Source organism: Oncorhynchus gorbuscha, linkage group LG16 (genome assembly GCF_021184085.1).
Source record: "Oncorhynchus gorbuscha isolate QuinsamMale2020 ecotype Even-year linkage group LG16, OgorEven_v1.0, whole genome shotgun sequence".
NCBI lineage: Eukaryota > Metazoa > Chordata > Actinopteri > Salmoniformes > Salmonidae > Oncorhynchus > Oncorhynchus gorbuscha.
The window spans coordinates 41,500,205-41,524,396 of record NC_060188.1 but is presented as its reverse complement, the minus strand read 5'-3'; the positions used below and the strand labels follow the sequence as shown (position 1 = coordinate 41,524,396).

The following is a 24,192-nucleotide window of genomic DNA, read 5'->3' as shown; positions in this document are numbered from 1 at the left end:
CAGCAGGGAATGGGAGACTAGTCAGGATTGAGGGAATGATGAACATGAAAACCTGCTCCAGAGCGGGGCGAAGGTTCACCTTCCAACAGGACGACGACCATGAGCACACAGCCAAGACAAAGCAGGAGTGGCTTCGAGACAAGTCTATGCATGTCCTTGAGTGGCCCAGCCAGAACCTGAACGAACATCTCTGGAGAGACCTGAAAATAGCTGTGCAATGACGCTCCCCATCCAACCTGACAGAGCATGAGTAGATCTGCAGAGAAGAATGGGAGAAACTCCCTGAATACAGGTGTGCCAAGCTTGTAACGTGATACCCAAGAAGACTCGAGGCTTCAACAAAGTACCGAGTAAAGGGTAAGGAATATTTATGTAAACGTGATTTCAGTTTTTTATTTGTAATAAATTTGAAACATTTTCTAAAAAAACAGTTTTTTGCTTTGTCATTATGGGATATTATGTGTAGATGAGCTGGGGAAAACGATTTAATACATTTTAGAATGATGCTGTAACGTAATAAAATGTTGAAAAAGTCAAGGTGTCTGAATACACTGTAAGTTGAATGCTGATTCTACTACTGGCAATGCTATACCTAGGCGTGATTCTTTATGGAGTATCACCATTAAGGTAAAAATTTAAGGAAAAGTAGTATTGTTACAGTATACTTATGGTAATGATTTATAGAAAAGTAGAATAATGGAATGCACTGATAACCAAAAAAAGAAACATATCTTTAAATAAAAGAGGAAAGTCCCTTTTAAATTGAGATTTGGAGCAGTATTGTGCTTTTATGTATTCTGGTTTGTCTTACCAGCTTGCAGGAGCAGGCTTTTCTCTCTTTCGTACATGTTCTTTTGTATGGTTAATATCGAAACCTGGATGTTAGTAATGGCAGTCATGACAATGTATATTTAGTATGTGGAGTTGCTCAAAACCGTCATGCAAACCCTTCCAGCTTCCTGAAGTGAATTATGTCATGGACAAATGCTGGATGGATCCTTTCTGGAACTATGATAGATATCATTCCTTTTTAAACAATCAAACATTTACAGGAGATATTTACACATCATCGTGATAGAAAAGAATGGCTTGTGATGCATCACAAAATGCCCACGATAGACGCCTTAACTGCTGGCTCAATGTCATCAGTCATTAGGACTAGGAATGACATATCTGATGCTATCGGATGTTTCTTAACAAACTAGAGCCAATGTGTGTTTCGGTATATCTATATGAAGAGCAAGCATGAACAAATACATCATTGTATCCTGTAATCTTAAGGATATGTGAACAAAGGACTAAAATGGACAAAGGACAATATTAAGATACACATTTGTGTATCTGTCTTCAAGATACCTTTTGATCACATACAGCATCGATCCCTGTATCACTGACTCGTGAACTGCATTTGATGACTAATGCAGCATTCTCTTTCTCAGTCTCTCTCTCTTCTTCTGTCCCCCCTTTTTGCAATATATTCAACCTCTCAGTTGACAGGGGGCTTGACATTTTATCAATCAAGTGATACATTTGATACACTTAGTGATACATTTCTCTGTACGGTGTACTATATCTGTATTCATATATAGCATTCAATGTGAATCGTCTATACGCTTGAACTTCTAGTTTCTTCGGTCAAGGTTTGGAATGACGTTAGTTTCTGTTGTTTGAAATATCAAATGTTTTCTTAGAATTGAAATAATGCTTAAAAGAAAGCTTATGATTTGTCAACTATATCAACGTAGAAAAGGTGGATTCATCATAAAACCCTCATGCTATGACTTCATATAGCAATACTATGAAAAATGGAAACGTCACAATATAAAGACAAAATCAATTGTAGGATAAATAACATCACATCTGTCTCTTTGAATGAATACACCTTAGAAAAGATTGACCTGAATGTGCTTGTAGCTGTGTTAAGGAATGTCTTTGTGGTCTGTGAGTCATTTTAAAATCAATATATCATTAATATTTCTAACTATGTTTTGGCAACAAATTAAATATAGATTGTACAAATAAAACAAAAATATATGCAAACAAACACTTTAAAATGATAAAATACTATATTCACTAAATCATCTAAATCATAAACAAAAACTCTGGTACAGGCACCATATATGTTCTGAATCTTTCTCTCCTCTAAGGTTTTCATGTGTTAGCCAGCAATTAAGGTGTTCCAAGCTCAAATGGAATCAGTCCTGATTTTGTTTCAGTAATTCAGTCTTGTGTTGCAAGAACAAACACCAAAATACCAATTCAGAGAAATACAAGCAACATTTTTTGTTGTTTGCTTTGTTCTGCCCTTGCTGAAGTCCATTTAGTTAACGTAGTAGAGCCAATAGATAATGTTGAACAAGGAAAATACAGTGGGGAAGATCATTCTCGACCACTTGTCGATAGAGTTTACATCAGTTAAGTCAGGAATGTTAATCTTCAGCTGGGAAGCACGCCTCCGTAGCCGGTTCTTCTTCTGAGTCACATGCCGCTCCAGAGTGTTGCGTCCAAAGTTGTGCCTGGCCTGCAGCCCTGCTTTGCGGTACTGCAGGGTGGAGCTGTCATAAGTTAACATTGTGCTCCTGGGGTCACTGAGACCAAGGGTCAGCTCTGACGCTCCCATCTCATTCTTAAGTTCTATTGTGCCCAGTAGAATGTTTTCATGTGGGTCCATCTAAAAGGTGAGAAAATTATACAAAGAGTTAAGTTACAAAACGCTATATCCACCAAGTTTTGCTTTTCATCAGAAATGATTGCTTATGGGTACCTTCATGTGTGTGTAAAATATCACTGTTCTCAGATGTTTTATTCATAGATTTTAGATTTTCCAATCTTCCCACAGTTGTGTCATGTTGTCTGGATGTCCTTTGGGTGGTGGACCATTCTCGATACAAACTGTTAAGCGTGAAAAACCAAGCAGCATTGCAGTTCTTGACACACTCAAACCAGTGCACCTGGCACCTACTACCATACCCGTTCAAAGGCACTTCATCTTTTGTCTAACCCATTCACCTAAGAATGGCACACATATACAATCCATGTCTCAAGGATTAAAAACCCTTATTTAACCTCTCCTCACCTTCATCTACACTGATTGAAGTGGATTTAACAAGTGACATCAATAAGTGATCATAGCTGTCACCTGGATTCACCTGGTCAGTCTGTCATCGCTCGCGTAAGGAGAGAGTGGGTCACGCAGCTTGATGTCCTTTGCTCACTGTGGGGCGGGTTGCAGTGACCAACGGGTTGCCACATGGCCCGGGTCTGTACAGGTCACTTACGGAATCCTGGCCCAAAAGGGAGCCGGCCACTCGATGCCGAGTTTGGCTGTGGATCGCTAGCAAATGTCAAAAAGCCCAAATTTCAGGTGGGGGAGATCAAGGTTCCTCCGTCCTGGGGACAGGAGGCATGGGGATTTTCGATGGTGGAAGAGCGGTATCTACACCCTCAATCTCAGATTCAAAGTCGAGGAGATCCACAAGATTAATCCTGCCATCCTCCTCATCATCCCATAGCTCAACATCCCTGGCATCAAGTTGTCAGACAGTGAGGGGATGGAATTGATGCAATCCATAACGTCCCACCAACTTGGGTTTAAAATATGTTTGTAATTGTGCCTGGTATTTTGTTCTTTCAACTCAACACCCCTTGCCTGGAATGGAGGAATCTGGGTTTATCACCCTTCTCCTGGTGGAGCCGACTCTGGCTGACCACCTCGACCCCACATGCCATGCAGCTAGAGCCATCTCTAATTCCCTCCCTGGAAAAATGAGGTGTTTTTCCACCTCCATTTTCCAGAAGTTGAACAATAACGTATGGTATAGGGCCGAGGACAGAGAGGGCACGGTGAATGAAACACATTATTGCACAATGAGGCTTATCAGAGGGGTTGGGTTCAATGCGTTCAGATGGACAACTGACTAGGTATCCCCCTTTCATTTCCCATGTATTCACCATCTACTAAAATGGGAAGCTATCAATCACAGTGTTTATTTGCTAGATGTTACTATAGAGTACTGCAGATACGTACATCAAATTAAAATGTGTTTAGAATGTGCAAACCAGCATCTAAAAGTGGAGTTCAGGGGAGGACAATGATGGTGGTGGAAACTATAGTTAAAATGTAATAAGTGGTGTAAAGGAAATACCAAAGTGGTTCGAGTTGGGTTCTTTTTACTATATGTTGTCACTCAGTTGTTAATCCAGTACCTTATTCTTTTGATCGCCTAGTCCCATCGCTGCGTCATCCACAAAGATTGGTTCCCACATTGAGTCATGAGCGTCAATATCCCTCTGTTTCATTCTCGCATACAGAGTATCGTCTCTCTGAACTACATTTCCCACCAACCACTGAAAGCATACAAAAAACAGTATGGTCACTTGGGTCAGCTGCTAGGAGAAGCAACACAAAATAGACAGTTCAGTAGAGGCAGTACCTGCAATTATCAAATTTCACTGAAAACTCCCCCCCAAAAAATGTAATACTACATGAAACTACTATACATCCCTTTATTTAAATGCAGTCCACAACATCCAAATTTCTATCCAAAGCATGTTTTCTCTGTTATACAGTGCCTTTTGGAAAGTATTCAGTATTCTTGCCTCATTTTGTCAGCCTTATTCTAAAATGGATTGAATAAATGAATAATCCTCAGCAATCTACACACAGTATCCCACGACAAAAAAGCGAAAAACAAGTTTTGCAAACGTATTCAAAATAAAAAACACATATGTTATTTACATAAGTATTTAGACCCTCTGTTGTGAGCCTCAAAATTGAGCTCAGGTGCATACTTCTTTCCATTGATCATCCTGGAGATGTTTCTACAACTTTGGACTTTGTCCACCTGTGGTAAACTCCATTGATTGGACATGATTTGGAACGGCACACACCTGTCTGTATAAGGTCCCTCAGTTGACAGTGTATGTCAGAGCAAAAACCAAGCCATGAGGTCGAAGGAATTGTCCATAGAGATCCGAGACAAGATTGTGTCGAAGCACAGATCTGGGGAAGGGTACCATAAAATGTCTGCAGCATAGAAGGTCCCCAAGAACACTGTGGCCTCCATCATTCTTAAATTGAAGAAGATTGGAACCACCAAGACTCTTCCTAGAGCCGGCCGCCCGGCCAAACTGAGCAGTCGGGGAGAAAGGTCTTGATCAGGGAGATGACTAAGAACCCGATGGTCACTGACAGAGCTCTAGAGTTCCTCTGTGGAGATAGGAGAACCTTCCAGAAGGACAACCACTCCATCAATCAGGCCTTTATGGTAGCGTGACCAGACAGAAGCCACTCCTCAGTAAAAGGCACAAGACATTCTTTGGTCTGAATACCAAGCATCATGTCTGGAGGAAACCTGGCACCAGCTTACGATGAAGCACGGTGGTGGCAGCATCATGCAGTGGGGATGTTTGTCTGTGGCAGGGACTGGAAGACTAGTCAGAATCAAGGCAAACATTAAAGGAGCAAAGCACAGAGAGATCCTTGATGAAACCCTGCTCCAGAGCACTCAGTCCTTAAGTGGCCCAGCCAGAGCCTGGACTTGAACGCGGTCAAACATCTCTGGAGATACCTGAAAATAGAAGAAGAATGGAAGAAACTCCCCCAATTTTTTATTTTTTTATTTTACCTTTATTTAACTAGGCAAGTCAGTTAAGAACAAATTCTTATTTTCAATGACGGCCTAGGAACAGTGGGTTAACTGCCTGTTCAGGGGCAGAACGACAGATTTGCACATTGTCAGCTCGGGGGTTTGAACTTGCAGGTGTGCCAAGCTTGTAGCGTCATACCCAAGGAGCCACGTGGCTGTAGTCGCCACTAAAGCTGCTTCAACAAGGTACTGAGTAAAATGCGCCCTTTGTCTTGATCTTGTCAACATTCTGATTTAACAGGTGTAGATGATTAAAATATGTATTGTGATCAGATTGCGATCAGATCTTCCTGACCACCTCCTGAGGTAGTCAAGGATCCATTGTATCTGGACAATAATCAAGTCTAAGCAGATCTGGGTGGTCAAACCTTTTAAATCATTATACCGGTCTCTAAAATAATTGACAGGTAGCACCACTGACTTATGGGATCAATAGCTTTAAAATAATTTACGTTATTTTGAAGGAATATCGATCAAATAATCAGCATACAGTGAGGCACCGGGAAATCACATGTTATGTCGTGTTCACGTGATAGTTGGAACTAGGAAACTCTGAAATTTCCAATTTACTAATTGGTTGAAGCATCACGTGCATAACTACAGCCTATTAGCAAGTCGGACATTTCCAAGCTTCTTAGTTCCGACTATAGCACATGATCGCGGCAATAGCACCAGGTGTAAACAAGGCTTAAAACAGGTCAATGTAACAGGAAGAATACTTGTCACAAGCTCCACAGGCTCTCTTACGGGCTTTAAATGTTTCCTGGCCTTTCATTCCATTTCATTTAGGCAAAAGAAACAGAGAAATTCTCCGCCTGTGTGGCAAGTTGCCTTATTAGGAATTCACACAAGACTGGCGTAGGCTTATTGAGGCTGGTTCTCCTTGACGGTAAAGCAGAGTAGCATTAATCCAACCCCCCTATTTGAAGTGGTGACATTCTTCATCGTGATTTCCTTACTGGTCTTCACTACATTTTAGCTTCACAGTCAGTTCTTTCAATAATTCAAATCACTTTCATAAGGTGAAGAAAGAGAAAACATCAGCTTCATATACAGTAAGCCCAAGAATCAAGTCATGCCACTGCTTTCATCTGAAACTGCCAGCTCACAGGTGTGTGTGTGTGTGTGTGTGTGTGTGTGTGTGTGTGTGTGTGTGTGTGTGTGTGTGTGTGTGTGTGTGTGTGTGTGTGTGTGTGTGTGTGTGTGTGTGTGTGTGTGTGTGTGTGTGTGTGTGTGTGTGTGTGTGTGTGTGCGTGTGTGCGTGCGTGCGTGCGTGCGTGCGTGCGTGCGTGCGTGTGTGTTCACAGTGAAATTATGAGAATAAGACTGGACAGGAACAAGTTGTACAGCGATTCACAATAAAGAAAAGACTAAGCACTCTCATCAAGTATGCATTGTATGAAAAGTAAGGATGTATCTAAATGTGCACGAACATGATTCACTACCTAAATAATGTGGTTCTCTTCAAGGCTGTGATTACATACAGTAACTTGTATCATCTATCCAGTGTGCTACTCTTTAAAATACTGGGTATCCTATCAAGGTGAAAACCATGTACAGTACATGGTGTGTACTGTACCTTGTTTGGATCCATTCTCATTTTCTCGTTGTTGGCGACAGCTGCTTTCTCAGCCGCCCTCTTCTGGCGCTGGGGTCCCCTGCCGAAGAAGATGTAGTTGACCAAGGCGTACTCCAGCAGGGCCAGAAAAACGAAGACGAAGCAGCCCATCAGGTACATGTCAATGGCCTTGACATAAGGGATTTTAGGAAGGGTCTCCCGCAGGTGAGTGTTGATGGTGGTCATGGTCAGCACAGTGGTGATTCCTGGGAAAAGAAACCGCCCATTATCATCGCAGATCATCACTGGAGACCAACGGTCCGCCTCATTAGCAGAGGACCCCCACAGAGAGAGCTACTCAAGCCTTGACCACAGATCAGATACATCAGGTTTGCTCTGCTTCTCATTTGAATGTGCTAGCAAGCAGACTGCTGTGACTGACAAGAATCTCCTATAGACTTTCACATCCTTTCACAACCATTTCTGTTTAATGATGACAGTCAACGGGGAGGTCAGCTCACTGTTAAAAAAGGGGCTTGGTGTTTTTCTACTTATATGGTGAAGCTAACTGATGTCATTCAATATGTTCTTGTTTCAACTCTTTTATGACAGATTAATCTGCCTTTTTTTTCGTATCGACTCTGCAATTGGTAATTGACTTCATTTTCCAGCTCTGATTCTGGTCAGTGACAAGTTGATAGAAGAAGGGCATTGCATCCATACATAATTGCAATGCACAAAGCCATACCTCTGTTGTGCCTATAAATGACTGAAAGCAGGACAGAGTCAAACGGTTCCTGAACAGAGGTCTGATTTGGGTTGACCAACCCCCCTGTCCAGCTGCCTCCATTATCAAGCCTTACATCTGGTTTTCATTAAATCCCATACATGCCTCCCCTCTCCGATAAATAAACGCAGGTCAGTCTACAATCAAGGAGAGTGCTGCTCTTATCGAGGGCGCCAGCTATGTGGATGGGTGAGGGAGAATGGAGCTTTCTATATCCTATGCAGGCAGGCAGCACCACAGACCTCATGGGCCAGACTTCTGCAATGAAGGTTGACAGCGAGAAATTATGACTTCCAAAATACAGGGAACAAAAAAATGCAGAGGCACTCAAATCAGAGTGTAAAGAAATCACTTCAGTCATCCATCACTCTACTTTAGGAAGCATCTCGGTTGTTGTGTTCTGTAAGGCTGCTCCATCATGCTTTTACTCCAAACCAAATGTACTATTTAGTGACTTTTTTCATGTTTCTCTTTACTTTTTTTTGTACCAAGAATTCATACTATTATCAAATGTGACCGCCAAGCACTTTTCAAAAGTTAATAACCTCGACTTTGACTCAGCTGTTCTTTTTGTTCATACAGGTCATTATTTCTTTGTTTCATAGGGTACCAAAATGCAGCAGACATAGACGCGGTAGATGGGCTGACATGCTGGTTAGAGAAAATCAACCAGAAAATCCCCTCCGTTTCATTGTCCAAATGTCCAGTCACACGAGAAAAGGAACTTAATTTGAGAGTCTTCGAGACTTAAAAAGCTGCAATAGTATATGCCTCACAGAAACTTAGATAGCCCAATCTATGAACATGGAACAGTGGTTTCTCCATGCAGCAGCACGATCGGTCAACAGCAGCCTCGGGCAAGTCCAAAAGGGGAGGGGTCTTTCTTTTCCTAACAAGAACTGGTGGCCTGCTTCCAGTGTGGATATCTCAAGCTTTTGCTCATCTGACATAGAATACCTCATGGTACCAAGAGAGTTCTCATCCATTATTATCATGGCTGTCTACATCCCTCCACATGACAACACCACTTTGGCACTCAAACTATGACCCATGAACAAACAAGAAAGTACACACACCAAGGCAGCATTTCACTCAAATTCACACAAGGCCCTCCCTCGCCCTCCCTTTGCCAAATCAGACCATGACTCTATCCTACTGCTTCCTGTTTACAATCAAAAGCTCCAACAGGAAGTACCAGTGATGCACTGAATACAGAAGAGATCTAATGAGGCAGATGTGATGCTACAAGACTGTTTTGCTAGTACAGACTGGGATACGTTCTGGGATTCATCTGATAGCAATGAGGAGTTTACCACATCAATCACAGGCTTCATCAATAACTACATAGACGACGTTCCCCCACAGTGACTATACATGTACGAATGTATCCAAATCAAAAGCCATGGATTACAGAAAATATCCATTCTGGGCTAAAAGGCTGAAACTACTGCTTACAAGGAATGGGACACGGACATGGATGCATACAAGAAAGCATGCTATGACCTCCAGCGAGACATCAAACATGCAAAATGACAGTACAGGAGGAAAGTGAAATCCTATTACACCAGCTCCAACTCTCACCGAATGTGGCAGGGCTTGCAGGTGATAACAGATTACAAAGTGAACCCCAGCCGTGAGATGCCCAGTGACCCAGAACTCCCAAACGAGCTAAATGCCTTTTATGCTCGCATCGAGGAAAACAGAGTCCTGCCCCTGTTGTTCCAGATGACTGTATGATCTTGCTCTCCAGGGTCGAAGTGAGTAAAACTTTTAAACAGGTTAACACTCGCAAAGCCACTGGGCCAGACAAAATACTAGGACGAATTCTAAGAGCATGCGCAGACCAGTTGGCAAGTGTCTTCACTGACATTTTCAATCCCTTTTTGTCCCGGTCTGTAACCCCAACATGTTTCAAGTTGACCACCATTGTCCTTGTTCCCAAGAACTCTTCTGTAATCGCCCTGTAGTACTCACATCTTTAATTATGAAGTGCTTTGAAAGGCTGGTCATGACACACATCAACAGCATCATCCCAAACATGCTGGACCCACTCCACACCGCCCCAACAGACCCACAGATGATGCAATCTTAATTGCACTTTATACTTCACCCTGCCACCTGGACAAAAGGGTAAACAACTATGTGAGAATGCTGTTCATATAAAGGTCAGAATTCAACACCATAGTCCCCTCCAAGCTCATCACCAAGCTCGGAATCCTGAGACTGAAAACTTTCCTCTCCCTCGGCCCCTCAGGGGTGGTTCTTAGTCCCCTCATGTACTCCCGGTTCACCCATGACCTTGTGGCTTCGCACGACTCCAACACCATCATCAAGATTGAGGACGACATGACGGTGGTAAGCCTGATCACCGACTGCGATATGAGACAGCATACAGGGAGGAGATCAGAAACTTGGCAGCATGGCGTCAGGACAACAACCTTTCCCTCAACGTCAGTAAGACCAAGGAGCTGATTGTGAACTACAGGAGAAAGGGGGAAGGGCACGCCCTTATCCACATTGACAGGGCTGTAGTGGAGCGGGTCGAGAGATTCAAGTTTCTTGGCGTCCACATCAATAAGGACTTAAGATGGTCCAAACAGTCCCGCACACACAGTGCTTGACAGCGACTCTTCATCCTTAGGAGGCTGAAGAGATTTAGCATGGGATCTTGGATCGTAAAAAAACGTTCTAAAATCTAGCGCATCTTGACTGGTTGCATCATGACAAATTCACCACCATCAACTGCAAGGCACTACAGAGTGGGGCGGCAGGTAGCCTAGTGGTTAGAGCGTTGGCGAGTAATCGAAAGGTTGCAAGATCGAATCCCTGAGCTGACAAGGTACAAATCTGTCATTCTGCCCCTGAACAAGGCAGTTAACCCACTGTTCCTAGGCCGGAATTTCTTCTTAACTGACTTGCCTAGTTAAATAAAGGTCAAATAAAATGAAAAAAGAAGTTGGTGTGGACGGCCTAGTACATCACTGGGGCAGAGCTCCAGTGCATTGTATCAAGTTTGTATTAATCTTTCATGTGAACTCAAGAAAATATGTTTTGGCAATGCAAGGTGTGACTATTAGAGATTGAAAACTTAGCTAAAAGAAACAGCATACCATCCTGTTAGTATGTGTACTGTATGATGTTGTGTTAAGGCTGTTTTCTATCCACAGCTTTGAAGATCCTCTATTATAGCGCGATTGACAATTAAAGGCAATGTTCCCGTGGTCACGGAGACTGAATTCATGACAAATGCTGCATATGTCTGCTCAATCCGAAATTCCCGTAAACATTTTCCACGGATCTTCAGCGATACATCCACGATTACGGATTGGATCCAGCCCTTACACTATGGATTCCTTACCTAAAGCCACTCTGGCAGCGGAGGCATCATAGTTGATCCAGAAGGAGACCCAGGAGAGGATTGTGATCAGGATAGAGGGCATGTAGGTCTGCAGGATGAAATAGCCGATGTTCCTTTTTAGCTTGAAGCTGAGGGAGAGTCGGGGGTAGGATCCTATATGGAGAGAGATAAACAAATAGACATTGTCAATGTAAGATGACACAAGACAAACATACATACATACAGGTGGTGGGTCTCCTGGGCTTGTTTGACCCTTGTTGTGTAAGACACTGATATTTCCCTCTGTCCTCTCATGCGGATCTGCTTCTACTGACTTTACTTTGCTTTATGCTTCACTCCTGAGGCTCTCTACAGTACACAGCTAACAACCTATGAAAGACAAAGGCTGATTGAATGATCCCACTCCCTGTTGTCCTCTCCAATAGCTCTGTTGGGGAAATACGCAGCAGAAAAAAAATCCTGGTTCTGGCTTTAACTGTGTGGCATCAGCGTTCTCCTGCATTATCAGTTATGCCAATATCTATATGCATGTAGAGAGGGGTTCTTTGCCTGCCTAGGAGAGCCCTCTATTTTTGCTTATCTAAGCTTTATTTGAAATAAACCCAGTAGGCTGTTCTAGGGTACTCTAGCATTACTTGAACATGCTCATATTTTTGTGTCCTTGGGGATTGGGTTGTATTTTGATTATGTTGTATTATTCTATTAAAATGGCAGGCGAGGGACCATTAGAGCGTCATATCAAGAAGGACCCACGGTATAAGGAGCAGAGGAGAAGCTACACAGTAGGCGCAGTAAGAGCAGGAGAAGAAAGAGGAATGTATTACAGAGTGGGCATAAAAACGCCTCCGGCACACATCTCCAGTGAGTCGTTCACGGTTAGCGTTCGCGAGTTTAGTGTGCAGCGCACGGCACATAGAGACGCAGGAAGGGTCTCCTCGAGGACCAATGAAATAGTGGGGTTGTTACGGTTACAGAGGGGAGGTGTTACAATCAATAGAGCAACAAGGGCATTTTTCTGTCCTTATCACATCATTAGATAAGTGCCAACCATTTCTGCTGATGTGTACTTCTCCATGTGACCTGATGGTCAGTCCTTACTGATCTCAGCGTGCTGCTGTAGAAAATGGGAATCCCACATCCTCAATGCCTAAGCAGTTCAGTAACGGCAAATAAAGAAACAGGTGAGCTATAACTACTGATAGTAGTTCTCTATGCATCAGAAAACATTGGGTTTACCAACATCGGGTTTACCAGCTCTGTAATTGTTTGACTCACTCTGTGTCATTGTATTGCTCCAATTCAATAAAGCAGTTTCCCCGACCCTCTATATACAATACCATTGTGCTCCTGCCTGCTTGCACGGCAAATTCATAAATATGAAAATGTACGATTATGAATAAATCATTCCATCAAACCGGTTCTTTTTTAAATAACACATGAGCACGCTCCGTTTCTGTGGGCAGGAGTGGCCCCCATTCTGCCTGTGGGACTTGTGCCAGTTTAGCTGAAGCGGGAATGTCCCACATCCGTTCCGGCACCACCACAGAGTCTCCCATCCACCTCACTCACTGGACCCACCATCACTCCTCCCCCTTCATAGAAGCCTCACTCTCCTCCCACCTCCCCCTATGTGCCAAATGTCCTGGAAATAGAATGCATGTGCCAGCCTGTCAGAGAAGATCCAATGTCAAAGCTATGTGCCATCAGGGAAGATCTGAACCTCTAACTGACCTACAAAGGGATGCACTTTACCAGCTGACCCGTTGCCCTACACACTTCCCCGTGTTCCTTGCACTGCACAGCGGGGGACTCTGGACCGACCTGTGGCATTACGGGAAACCAGCTAGACTGATGTAACATGGCATTTTATGGAAATGCTAAGATGTCTTACTCAGAAACAGGCCAGAGATAACCTTGTGAGAGAAGCAGTGTTTTGTCTGCTCTGCAGTCCTTTGTATCTGTACCTAGCTATGGTGATAAGTTAATGAGAGAAGCTTCATTTAGGGGCATTTGGGGCATAAGACGTCACCTGTAGAGAAGACAACATTCTTGGAGATGAGTTTGTGGTCCACAATGGAGAACTGGGGGAGTTCTATTCTCTCCACTCCCGTCACAGCGTTGTCACCTCCTCGCCAGTAGAACTCTATGTCATCAGTAGTGTACCCATCTGAGGAAGGGCGAGAGACAGGGCATTTGATGAAGAACAAAGGAGGAAATTGCAAGTTAGTAATGTAATTAATGTGTACACGTCTTGAAGGATTATTAATTCAACATTAACACTTGTAGGCAGACAATCATCAATAAGGCATACAAATAATGTGTTGACTGGATCATTACCATTGTAAATACTGTAGTGTAAACCGAACATGTCTACCACTTGGATCGATACAAATACACTCACCTAGATATTTATTTGGACAGTGAAGGTAAAACATTTCAATTTGTTCTATACTCTAATATTTGGGGTTTAAGTCACATTTTTTATGAGGCGACGGTACAGAATGTCACCTTTTATTTGAGGGTATTTTCATACATATCTGTTTTACCGTTTAGAAATGAAAGTACTTTACTGTATGTATCTCATACCCCCATTTGAAGGTGTCATATGTATTTGGCCAAATTCACTTATAAAGTATTACATTTAGTCAAACGTTTACTATTTGGTCCCGTATTCTTAGCACAAAATTGCTACATCAAGCGTGTGACTACAAACTTGTTGGATGCATTTGCAGTTTACTTTGGTTGTGTTTCAGATGATGTTGTACCCAATAGAAACTAATGGTAAGTCATGTAACAGTGTCATTTTGGAGTCACTTTTATTGTAAATAAGAATAGAATATATTTCTGAACACTTCTACATAAATGTGGATGCTATCATGATTATGGATAATAAATATCATACCCCCCAAAAAAATGCTAACCTCCCCTGTTATCGGTAATGGTGAAAGGTTAGCTTGTCTTGGGGATGTGATCTTTGTGGATCTGTAACGTTCTCACTCATCGTTAGTCATGATTAATTTATGATTATCTGTCATCATGGTAACATTCACATTAATGTAGAAGTATTCAGAAACATATTGTGTCCACAAACACAAGTTTGTAGAGTCACAAGCTTGATGTAGCCATTAAGTACTAGGAATATAGGGACCAAATACTACACTTGGACTCATTTTAATACACTATAATGGAATGTCTCTGATGAGACATTCAAATAGGCAGACAAGATACATAAAGTACATTCCTTTCTATGAAAATATCCTCAAATAAAAAGTTACATTCGGTACTATCGCCTCATAATTATAAAACATTTGATCTGAAATCCAAAATACTGGAGTATAGAGACAAATAAAAAAAGTAGCTCTACTGTCCAAATAAATATGTAGGGGAGTGTACACTATAAATACAAATGTATTTGGACGCCCCTTGGAAGTAGTGGATTTGGATATTTCAGCAACACCCGTTGCTGACAGGTGTAGAAAATTGAGCACGCAGTCATGCATTCCCCATAGACAAATATTGGCAGTGGAACGGCCTTACTGAAGACCTCAGTGAGTTTCAACGTGGCACCGTCACAGGATGCCACCTTTCCAACAAGTCAGTTCCCTGCTGGAGCGGCCCCGGTTAGCTGTAAGTGCTGTTATTGTGAAGCGGAAACGGCTCAGCCGCGACGTGGTAGGCCACACAAGCTCACAGAAAGGGACCACCGAGTGCTGAAGCGCATGACAAAGAAATATCTGTCCTCATTTGCAACACTCACTACCGACTTCCAAACTTCCTCCAGAAGCAATGTCGGCACAATAACTGTTTCTTTGTGAGCTTCATGAAATGGGTCTCCATGGCCAAACAGCCGCACACAAGCCAAAGATCACTCTGTGCAATGCCAAAAGCTGGCTGGAGTGGTGTAAAGCTCGCCGCCATTGCACTCTGCAGCAGTGGCAATGCGTTCTCTGGAGTGATGAATCATGCTTCACCATCTGGCAGTCCGAGAAATAATTTGTTCCAGTGAAGAGAAAATTCTGTGCTTCCGACTTTGTGGCAACAGTTTGGGGAAGGCCCTCTCCTGTTTCAGCATGACAATGCCCCCGTGCACAAAGCAAGGTCCTGTCACGTTCTGACCATAGTTCTGTTATTTTCTTCTTTGTTTTAGTATGGTCAGGGAGTGAGTTGGGGTGGGCAGTCTGTTTGTTGGTCTATGTTGGTTTTTGTGTTCGGCCGAGTATGGTTCTCAATCAGAGGCAGGTGTCGTTAGTTGTCTCTGATTTAGAATCATACTTTGGTAGCCTGGGTTTCACTTTTGGTTTGTGGGTGTCACTTTCCGTATTAGTGTTTTGGCCACACGGTCGGTTTTGTAAATTCACGTTGTTATTTTCTGTTTAGTGTTCTAAGTTTGAATTAAAAATCATCATGAACACCTACCACGCTGCACTTTGGTCCGATCCTTACTCCTCCTCAGACGAAGAGGAGGAAATCCGTTACAGGTCCATACAGAAATGTTTGTCGAGAATGATGTGGAAGAACTTGATTTGAATGTACAGAGCCCTGACTACAACAGCCTCGAACAACTTTGGGATGACTTGGAACACCAGATGCAAGCCAGGCCTAATCACCCAACATCTAGTGGAAATCCTTCCCAGAAGCGTAGAGGTTGTTATAGCAGCAAAGGGGCACCAACTCCATATTAATGCCCATGATTTTGGAATGAGATGTCTGAGCAGGTGTCTAGTAGGGCTGTGGCGGTCATGGAATTTTGTCAGCCAGTGATCGTCAAGCAAATAAATTCCGATCTCACGGTAACTGACCATTCATTAACATAAACTGGCTTCCACGCATAGCCTACAAGCCACTGACCCAGACCTTCGTAACGTTTACATTTTAAAAAGTCAAATAAATCATTGTAATATAGCCTACACTCACAATAAATTAGTTTTTTATTTTAGACAGGTCTAACGAAACATAATATGAAGAAAATATTGTCTATTTGAGAAGAACGGAATAGCATACTCTTGAGTTGTCCTTATATTAGGCCTTGATCTGCCTATGCAGTGGGCTATACCAGTTCATTTAGCAGACAAGATTTGCTTAGACTTCCATGCCATTATTTTATAGCATGAATAATACAGTTGAACATGGCTGAATAAAATAGAAAGGATGTTTTCTCCAAACAACTTCGGTTGGAGTATGTGCACATGCGCCTACTCTGTGTTGAGTGGTTAACAAAGAAACAGTTCCTCCTATTTGCTTATTTTAGAGTTATTTATGCAACTTTAGTTATGATAAACAGTGGGCTGTGTTTAGATTTTTTATACATTCTAAGGCGTCATGATACAACTGTAATGATGATTTGAAAAAAGTAGCATGAAAGACATGAGCTCTGCTTTGCTTCTTGCACAGGCTGTACACACATCATCAGTCTCTCATTCACAATTTGACAATGCCTTGAAATTTCCCTGCGGCATCCTCATAGTGTGGCCGTAATGCCCCCTAAAAAAATCATTGCATTTTGCGGCCATTGGCCATTGTGCCCTTGGGCTGAATATAATAATTATAATTCCCTACTCCCAGCTGTGTTTTCCGAAGCACCTCTCACTCACATGGCTCTCCTAGATATCTCAATTCTTACTAGTCAATGCCCGTTGCATGTTTGGGTTCTTTTCACAGGCATCTATCTCAGCTCCAAAGTAGGTTACAAGTGAAGACAGACACATCGGGGAGACAACTATGTGTCCTCTTATCGAACTCCGAGGCGCATATTGAAGATGTTATAAGAACCGTCATCATTTCCTTTTCCTTATCATCAACCAACAAGATGAGTGGGCCTAACGAACAGCAAAAGCACTAGCCTATGTCAATTTACTATCTCCCATATTACAAAAGTTGACCTATTCTACTGGTCAACTTGTCCTTCTGTGCGAGAAAGAAATATTCCAAACATAGTCTGGGTCAGCTGTGGGATGCAATAGATCCCAAATTAATACAACCACTCAAAATCAATGACGCTGATGCAACAGAACGTTTAGCTTAAAATGTTGATAAACAATTAAGCTATTTCTTCACATTTTAAGCGCAGCAACGTGCACAAAATGCAATTCATTCTCAAAAGTGATCACAAATGCAATTATTCATGAAATACATTTTTATGGTGAAAATGACCAGTTAGGCTCTACACTGGTTGTAAAGAGGATTAAAGTGCTTCATTTTAAGAAGTTATTTGGCCACTTTAGTTGTGATTACAAACCTTATCAAAACACATAGGCCTATGGGCTAGGCTACATGAGGTGTGGAACTATAGTTTGAAAAAGGCTTGCCTAACTGCACAAAAGCTGGGCATCATTCACAGTGATAATATATCATTAACAAGTGATAGACTAATATTGTCACGCATCGGACTATTCTTGATATAATCTTCTTGACATATACTAAATAATATATGTTTTGATTTAGAATGGCCTATTATCATGCACCTGTCTCGGAACAGCTGCAGGGGCAAATACATGTGATCCAGGGGCGCAACTGTGGTTTTAGAAGTGGGGGAGGAAATATATATATTTTTTAATCCAGTCTAATAAACACTCCAAACAGCCTACTAGACAGCTCGGAGGCGTCCGTATGGTCCTAAAGCACACCGCCGCCTGATGTCGTATCATATTCTAATGATAAAACTGGGGGGAGCCTAGTTACCATGACTAAATGGTAATGTGGAAATTGGACTGCGGTCATGACTCGTGAATGCCAGCGTGGCGGTAATACGATATACCATAACAGCCCTTTTGGTCACGTAGTGTACTGTATATCACAATAGAGAAGCTGTTCAAATAAAACAACCAGAAGACAAAATCAACTTACTACTGCTGACCACAATTAGAAATAAAGAAATAGAATAGATGATAAATACTCTCATAAAACAATGTTGTTTTGTCTGCCTTAGTGCTCGCTCAACTGAAACTAGTACAGAAACGAGCATCCAGCCAGTGCACTCCCGGCTATAAATGATTGAGCAACATCTTACAGAATCACAGTGAAAAAAGTGATTTTCCATCAGACTATGAAACTGGGCCTTGCATAATCCACTGCCTGCCAGCCTGGGCCAATGCAGTTATCAAGTCGTCTGACTCCAGGGCACTGTCGGTGCACGCATTGTAACAGAGAGGCAAGAGACAGGGTTAGTGATAGAGGGTTCTGCACCACTCAAAAACACAAAACAAATTCAGGGTAGTGAAATAAATGTTTTTTTTTTCTCTATTAGAGTTACGTCAAAAGCATTTCCTCCTCATTGTCTGGTAATCAAAATGTACGTCTGTATGTGTATTTGTGTGACTGTGTGTCTGTGAGCCTGAAATATCACATTTACATAAGTATTCAGACCCTTTACTCAGTACTTTGTTGAAACACCTTTGGCGACTGCAGCCCCAAGTCTTCTTGGGTACGACGCTACAAGCTTGGCATTCCTCTCTGCACATCCTCTCAAGCTCTGCCAGGCTGGATGGAGAGCGTTGTGGAACAGCTATTTTCAGGTATCTCCAGACATGTTTGATCGGCGTCAAGTCCGGCTCTGGCTGGGCAAGTCAAGGCCATTCAGAGACGTGTCCCGAAGCCTCTCCAGCTTTGTCTTGGTTGTGTGCTGTGTCCTGTTGAAAAGTGAACCTTCGCCCCCAGTCTGATGTCCTGAACGATCTGGAACAGTTTTTCATCAAGGATCTCTATGTACTGCTCCGTTCATCTTTGCCTCAATCTTGACTAGTCTCCCAGTCCCTGCCACTGAAAAACATCACCACAGCAAGATGCTGCCACCACCATGCTTCACCTTAGGGATGGTGCCAAGTTTCCTCCAGACATGGCGCTTGGCATTCAGGCCAAAGAGTTCAATCTTGGTTTCATCAGACCAGAGAATCTTGTTTCTCATGGTCTGAGAGTCTTTATGTGCATTTTTTGCAAACTCCAAGTGGGCTGTCATATGCCTTTTACTGAGGAGTGTCTTCCATCTGAACACTCTACCATAAAGGCCCTATTGGTGGAGTGCTGCAGAGACAGTTGTCCTTCTAAAAGACTCTCCCATCTCCAGAGGAACTCTAGAGCTCTGTCAGAGTGACCATCGGGTTCTTGGTTACCTTCTCTGACCAAGGCCCTTCTCCCCCGATTGCTCAGGTTCTGCCTTACCAAATCATGTCAAATCAATTAAATTTACCACAGTGTGACTCCAATCAACCAATACATGTTTGTAGAAACATCTCAAGGCTGATCAATGGAAACAGGATGCACCTGAGCTCGATTTTGAGTCTAAAAAAAAACTGTTTAGAATTTGTCATTATGGAGTATTGTGTGTAGATTGCTGAGGATGTTTTATTTATTTAATCGATTTTAGAATAAGCCTGTAATGTAACAAAATGTAGAAACAGTCAAGGGGTCTAAATACAGTTGAAGTCGGAAGTTTACATAAACTGATTTTAAATGTATTTAGCAAAGGTGTTTCACAATTCCTAACATTTAATCCTAGTAAAAATGAGTTAGGATCACCACTGTCTTTTACGATTGTGAAATGTAAGAATAATAGTTGAGAGACTGATTTAGTTCAGCTTTTTTTTCTTTCATCACATTCACAGTGGGTCAGAAGTTTACATACACTCAATTAGTATTTGGTAGCATTGCCTTTTAACTTGGGTCAAACGTTTCAGGTAGCCTTCCACAAGATTCTCACAATAAGTTGGTCAGGTGTTTAGGCCTCCTTGCTCACACAAGCTTTATCAGTTCTGCTCACAAATGTTCAATAGGATTGAGGTCAGGGCTTTGTCCTTAAAACATTTTGCCACAACTTTGGAAGTATAATTGGGGTCATTGTCCATTTGGAAGACCCATTTGCGACCAAGCTTTAACTTCCTGACTGATGTCTTGAGATGTTGCTTCAATATCTCCACATAATGTTCCTCCCTCATGATGCCATCTATTTTGTGAAGTGCACCAGTCCCTCCTGCAGCAAAGCACCCCCACAACATGATGCTGCCACCCCAGTTCTTCACGGTTGGGATGGTGTTCTTCGGCTTCAAATCAAATCAAATTTTATTTGTCACATACACATGGTTAGCAGATGTTATTGCGAGTGTAGTGAAATGCTTGTGCTTCTAGTTCCGACAATGCAGTGATAACCAACAAGTAATCTAACTAACAATTCCAAAACTACTGTCTTATACACAGTGTAAGGGGATAAGGAACATGTACATAAGGATATATGAATGAGTGATGGTACAGAGCAGCATACAGTAGATGGTATCGAGTACAGTATATACATATGAGATGAGTGTGTAGACAAAGTAAACAAAGTGACATAGTTAAAGTGGCTAGTGATACATGTGTTACATAAGGATGCAGTCGATGATGTAGAGTACAGTATATACATATGCATATGAGATTAATAATGTAGGGTAAGTAACATTATATAAGGTAGCATTGTTTAAAGTGGCTAGTGATATATTTATATCATTTCCCATCAATTCCCATTATTAAAATGGCTGGAGTTGGGTCAGTGTCAATGACAGTGTGTTGGCAGCAGCCACTCAGTGTTAGTGGTGGCTGTTTAACAGTCTGATGGCCTTGAGATAGAATCTGTTTTTCAGTCTCTCGGTCCCAGCTTTGATGCACCTGTACTGACCTCGCCTTCTGGATGATAGCGGGGTGAACAGGCAGTGGTTCGGGTGGTTGATGTCCTTGATGATCTTTATGGCCTTCCTGTAACAACGGGTGGTGTAGGTGTCCTGGAGGGCAGGTAGTTTGCCCCCGGTGATGCGTTGTGCAGTCCTCACTACCCTCTGGAGAGCCTTACGGTTGAGGGCGGAGCAGTTGCCGTACCAGGCGGTGATACAGCCCGCCAGGATGCTCTCGATTGTGCATCTGTAGAAGTTTGTGAGTGCTTTTGGTGACAAGCCGAATTTCTTCAGCCTCCTGAGGTTGAATAGGCGCTACTGCGCCTTCTTCACGACGCTGTCAGTGTGAGTGGACCAATTCAGTTTGTCTGTGATGTGTATGCCGAGGAACTTAAAACTAGCTACCCTCTCCACTACTGTTCCATCGATGTGGATAGGGGGGTGTTCCCTCTGCTGTTTCCTGAAGTCCACAATCATCTCCTTAGTTTTGTTGACGTTGAGTGTGAGGTTATTTTCCTGACACCACACTCCGAGGGCCCTCACCTCCTCCCTGTAGGCCGTCTTGTCGTTGTTGGTAATCAAGCCTACCACTGTTGTGTCGTCCGCAAACTTGATGATTGAGTTGGAGGCGTGCGTGGCCACACAGTCGTGGGTGAACAGGGAGTACAGGAGAGGGCTCAGAACGCACCCTTGTGGGGCCCCCGTGTTGAGGATCAGCGGGGAGGAGATGTTGTTGCCTACCCTCACCACCTGGGGGCAGCCCGTCAGGAAGTCCAGTACCCAGTTGCACAGGGCGGGGTCGAGACCCAGGGTCTCGAGCTTGATGACGAGCTTGGAGGGTACTATGGTGTTGAATGCCGAGCTGTAGTCGATGAACAGCATTCTCACATAGGTATTCCTCTTGTCCAGGTGGGTTAGGGCAGTGTGCAGTGTGGTTGAGATTGCATCGTCTGTGGACCTATTGTGGACCTATTTGGCTTGCAAGCCTCCCCCTTTTCCTCTAAACATAACGATGGTCATTATGGCCAAACAGTTCTATTTTTGTTTCATCACACCAAAGGACATTTCTCCATGTCCCCATGTGCAGTTGCAGCCCGTAGTCTGGCTTTTTTATGGTGGTTTTGGAGCAGTGGCTTCTTCCTTGTTGAGCGGCCTTCAGGTTTTGTCGATATAGGACTTGTTTTACTGTGGATATAGATACTTTTGTACCTGTTTCCTTCAGCATCTTCACAAGGTCATTTGCTGTTATTCTGGGATTGATTTGCACTTTTCGCACCAAAGTATGTTCATCTCTAGGAGACAGAAGGCGTCTCCTTCCTGAGTGGTATGATGGCTGCTTGGTCCCATGGTGTTTATACTTGCGTACTATTGTTTGTACAGCTGAACGTTGTACCTTCAGGCGTTTGGAAATTGCTCCCAAGGATGAACCAGACTTGTGGAAGTCTACAAATGTTTTTCTGAGGTCTTGACTGATATCTTTTGATTTTCCCATGATGTCAAGCAAAGAGGCATTGAGTTTGAAGGTAGTTCTTGAAATACATCCACAGGTACACCTCCAATTGACTCAAATGATGTCAATTAGCCTTACTATCAGAAGCTTCAAAAGCCATGAAATTATTTTCTGGAATTTTCCAAGCTGTTTAAAGTCACAGTCAACTTAGTGTATGTAAACTTCTGACCCCCTGTAATTGTGATACAGTGAATTATAAATGTAATAATTTGTCTGTTAACAATTATTGCAAAAATGACTTGTGTCATGCACAAAGTAGATGTCCTAACCGACTTGCCAAAACTATTAGTTTGTTAACAAGAAATTTGTGGAGTGGTTGAAAACAAGTTTTAATGACTCCAACCTAAATGTATGTAAACTTCTGACTTCAACTGTACTTTCCGAAGGCACTATACATGTATATGTAAGTGCGAGAGCATGGTGTGAGCAATCCGGTAGACCGCTGGGCTGATCTATGACAGGATTATTCAGGAACTCTCCCACTGCCTCATTGATTAGTACCATGCAGGCATTCCCTCTCTCTTCCTCCTCTCTCCTCTCCTCCCTCGGCTTTCTCCTCATAATTACTACTGGTGACCTATTTAGATGCTATAAATAATTAAGTCACTCAGAAACTGGTTTTACCATATTATGTTCAGACTGTGTTCTAATTTCTGGATCATCCTGCACAAAACAATTGGTGCTCATATCCGAAAAATGTGTGAGCTTTAAAACAGCAGATTACTACACAATGGTATGGGTTTAATTGGAAACATGTGGGATAGGCTATTTCCAAAAGGCTATTAAGAGATATTTGCTTTTAGGATATTTAATTTAGTTAATAAAGTGTACAGCATATTATTACGTGAAGTTTGCAATTATGAAATCAAAGTGCTATTATCGTAGAGCCTACACGATAAATATCCTTTCATCCCTTGCTATAGAGATGTCTAGATCTGGCCGTTGCTTGGTTGGTTGAGCTTATCTGATCCACTTAACTCCATTGTTTCAATGTCATTGAGCCTGACTTTGCTAATTATATGTTGCCTCTATTTTCTGTTACATCACTGCATTTTGCTTGGATGGATCCCAAATCAGAATCGGTGGTGCACAATAACTGAAGGGAGGAAATGGGGGGGGAGAAAACTCCCTGCCTTTCCACAGAGGCTGGGAATTCCTTGTGCAGGGGAACGCTCCAGACCCGATCCAAGAATTAAACCATGTCCTTGGTTGAAATAAATACAATTCCCTTTTGATAACATAGTTGTAGATATAATAATAATACTGAAGCTGTTTAACTAGGGCCGGTCATGTCCTCGGCCCATCTGACAGGAGGCATTTTATACAGCTTAAATAAAAGAAAGTTGTACAAGAAAGACATTTCTTATAAAAATGAAAAAAATAAAGAAAGTGATTTGTTTTATTGTTCCAAGGAAGGAGGCCTTTGTCAGAGTGTGGTGGGGAAAACTATGTCTGGACTTTACTAACAATATACTGTACCTTGACTTCAAAATTAACATTTTGGTTCAAATCAAACATTCAAATGTGTCTCTGTTAGGGGATCAAACTTGATTAGCATTGAAACAAAGTGACAAGTGAATCCTGGGGGTATACTCTCAGGTAAATCCTGGGGGTATACTCTCAGGTAAATCCTGGGGGTATACTCTCAGGTAAATCCTGGGGGTATACTCTCAGGTAAATCCTGGGGGTATACTCTCAG

The 24,192-nt window shown here is 42.5% G+C and overlaps 1 protein-coding gene across 1 annotated transcript in view; it reads right to left on the bottom strand.

Moving 5' to 3' along the window:
• Nucleotides 1-454: 454 nt before the first annotated feature.
• LOC124000155 (gamma-aminobutyric acid receptor subunit beta-2) overlaps nt 455-24,192 on the bottom strand; it is a 90,857-nt gene continuing 67,119 nt past the window's right edge. The window contains exons 6-10 of the mRNA XM_046306335.1: nt 13,381-13,518; nt 11,352-11,504; nt 7,228-7,472; nt 4,207-4,347; nt 455-2,671 (exon numbers count right to left, since the gene is read on the bottom strand). Coding sequence (XP_046162291.1) covers nt 2,321-2,671; nt 4,207-4,347; nt 7,228-7,472; nt 11,352-11,504; nt 13,381-13,518 — 1,028 coding nt within the window. The 3' untranslated portion in view covers nt 455-2,320. The remainder of the gene's footprint in view (nt 2,672-4,206; nt 4,348-7,227; nt 7,473-11,351; nt 11,505-13,380; nt 13,519-24,192) is intronic.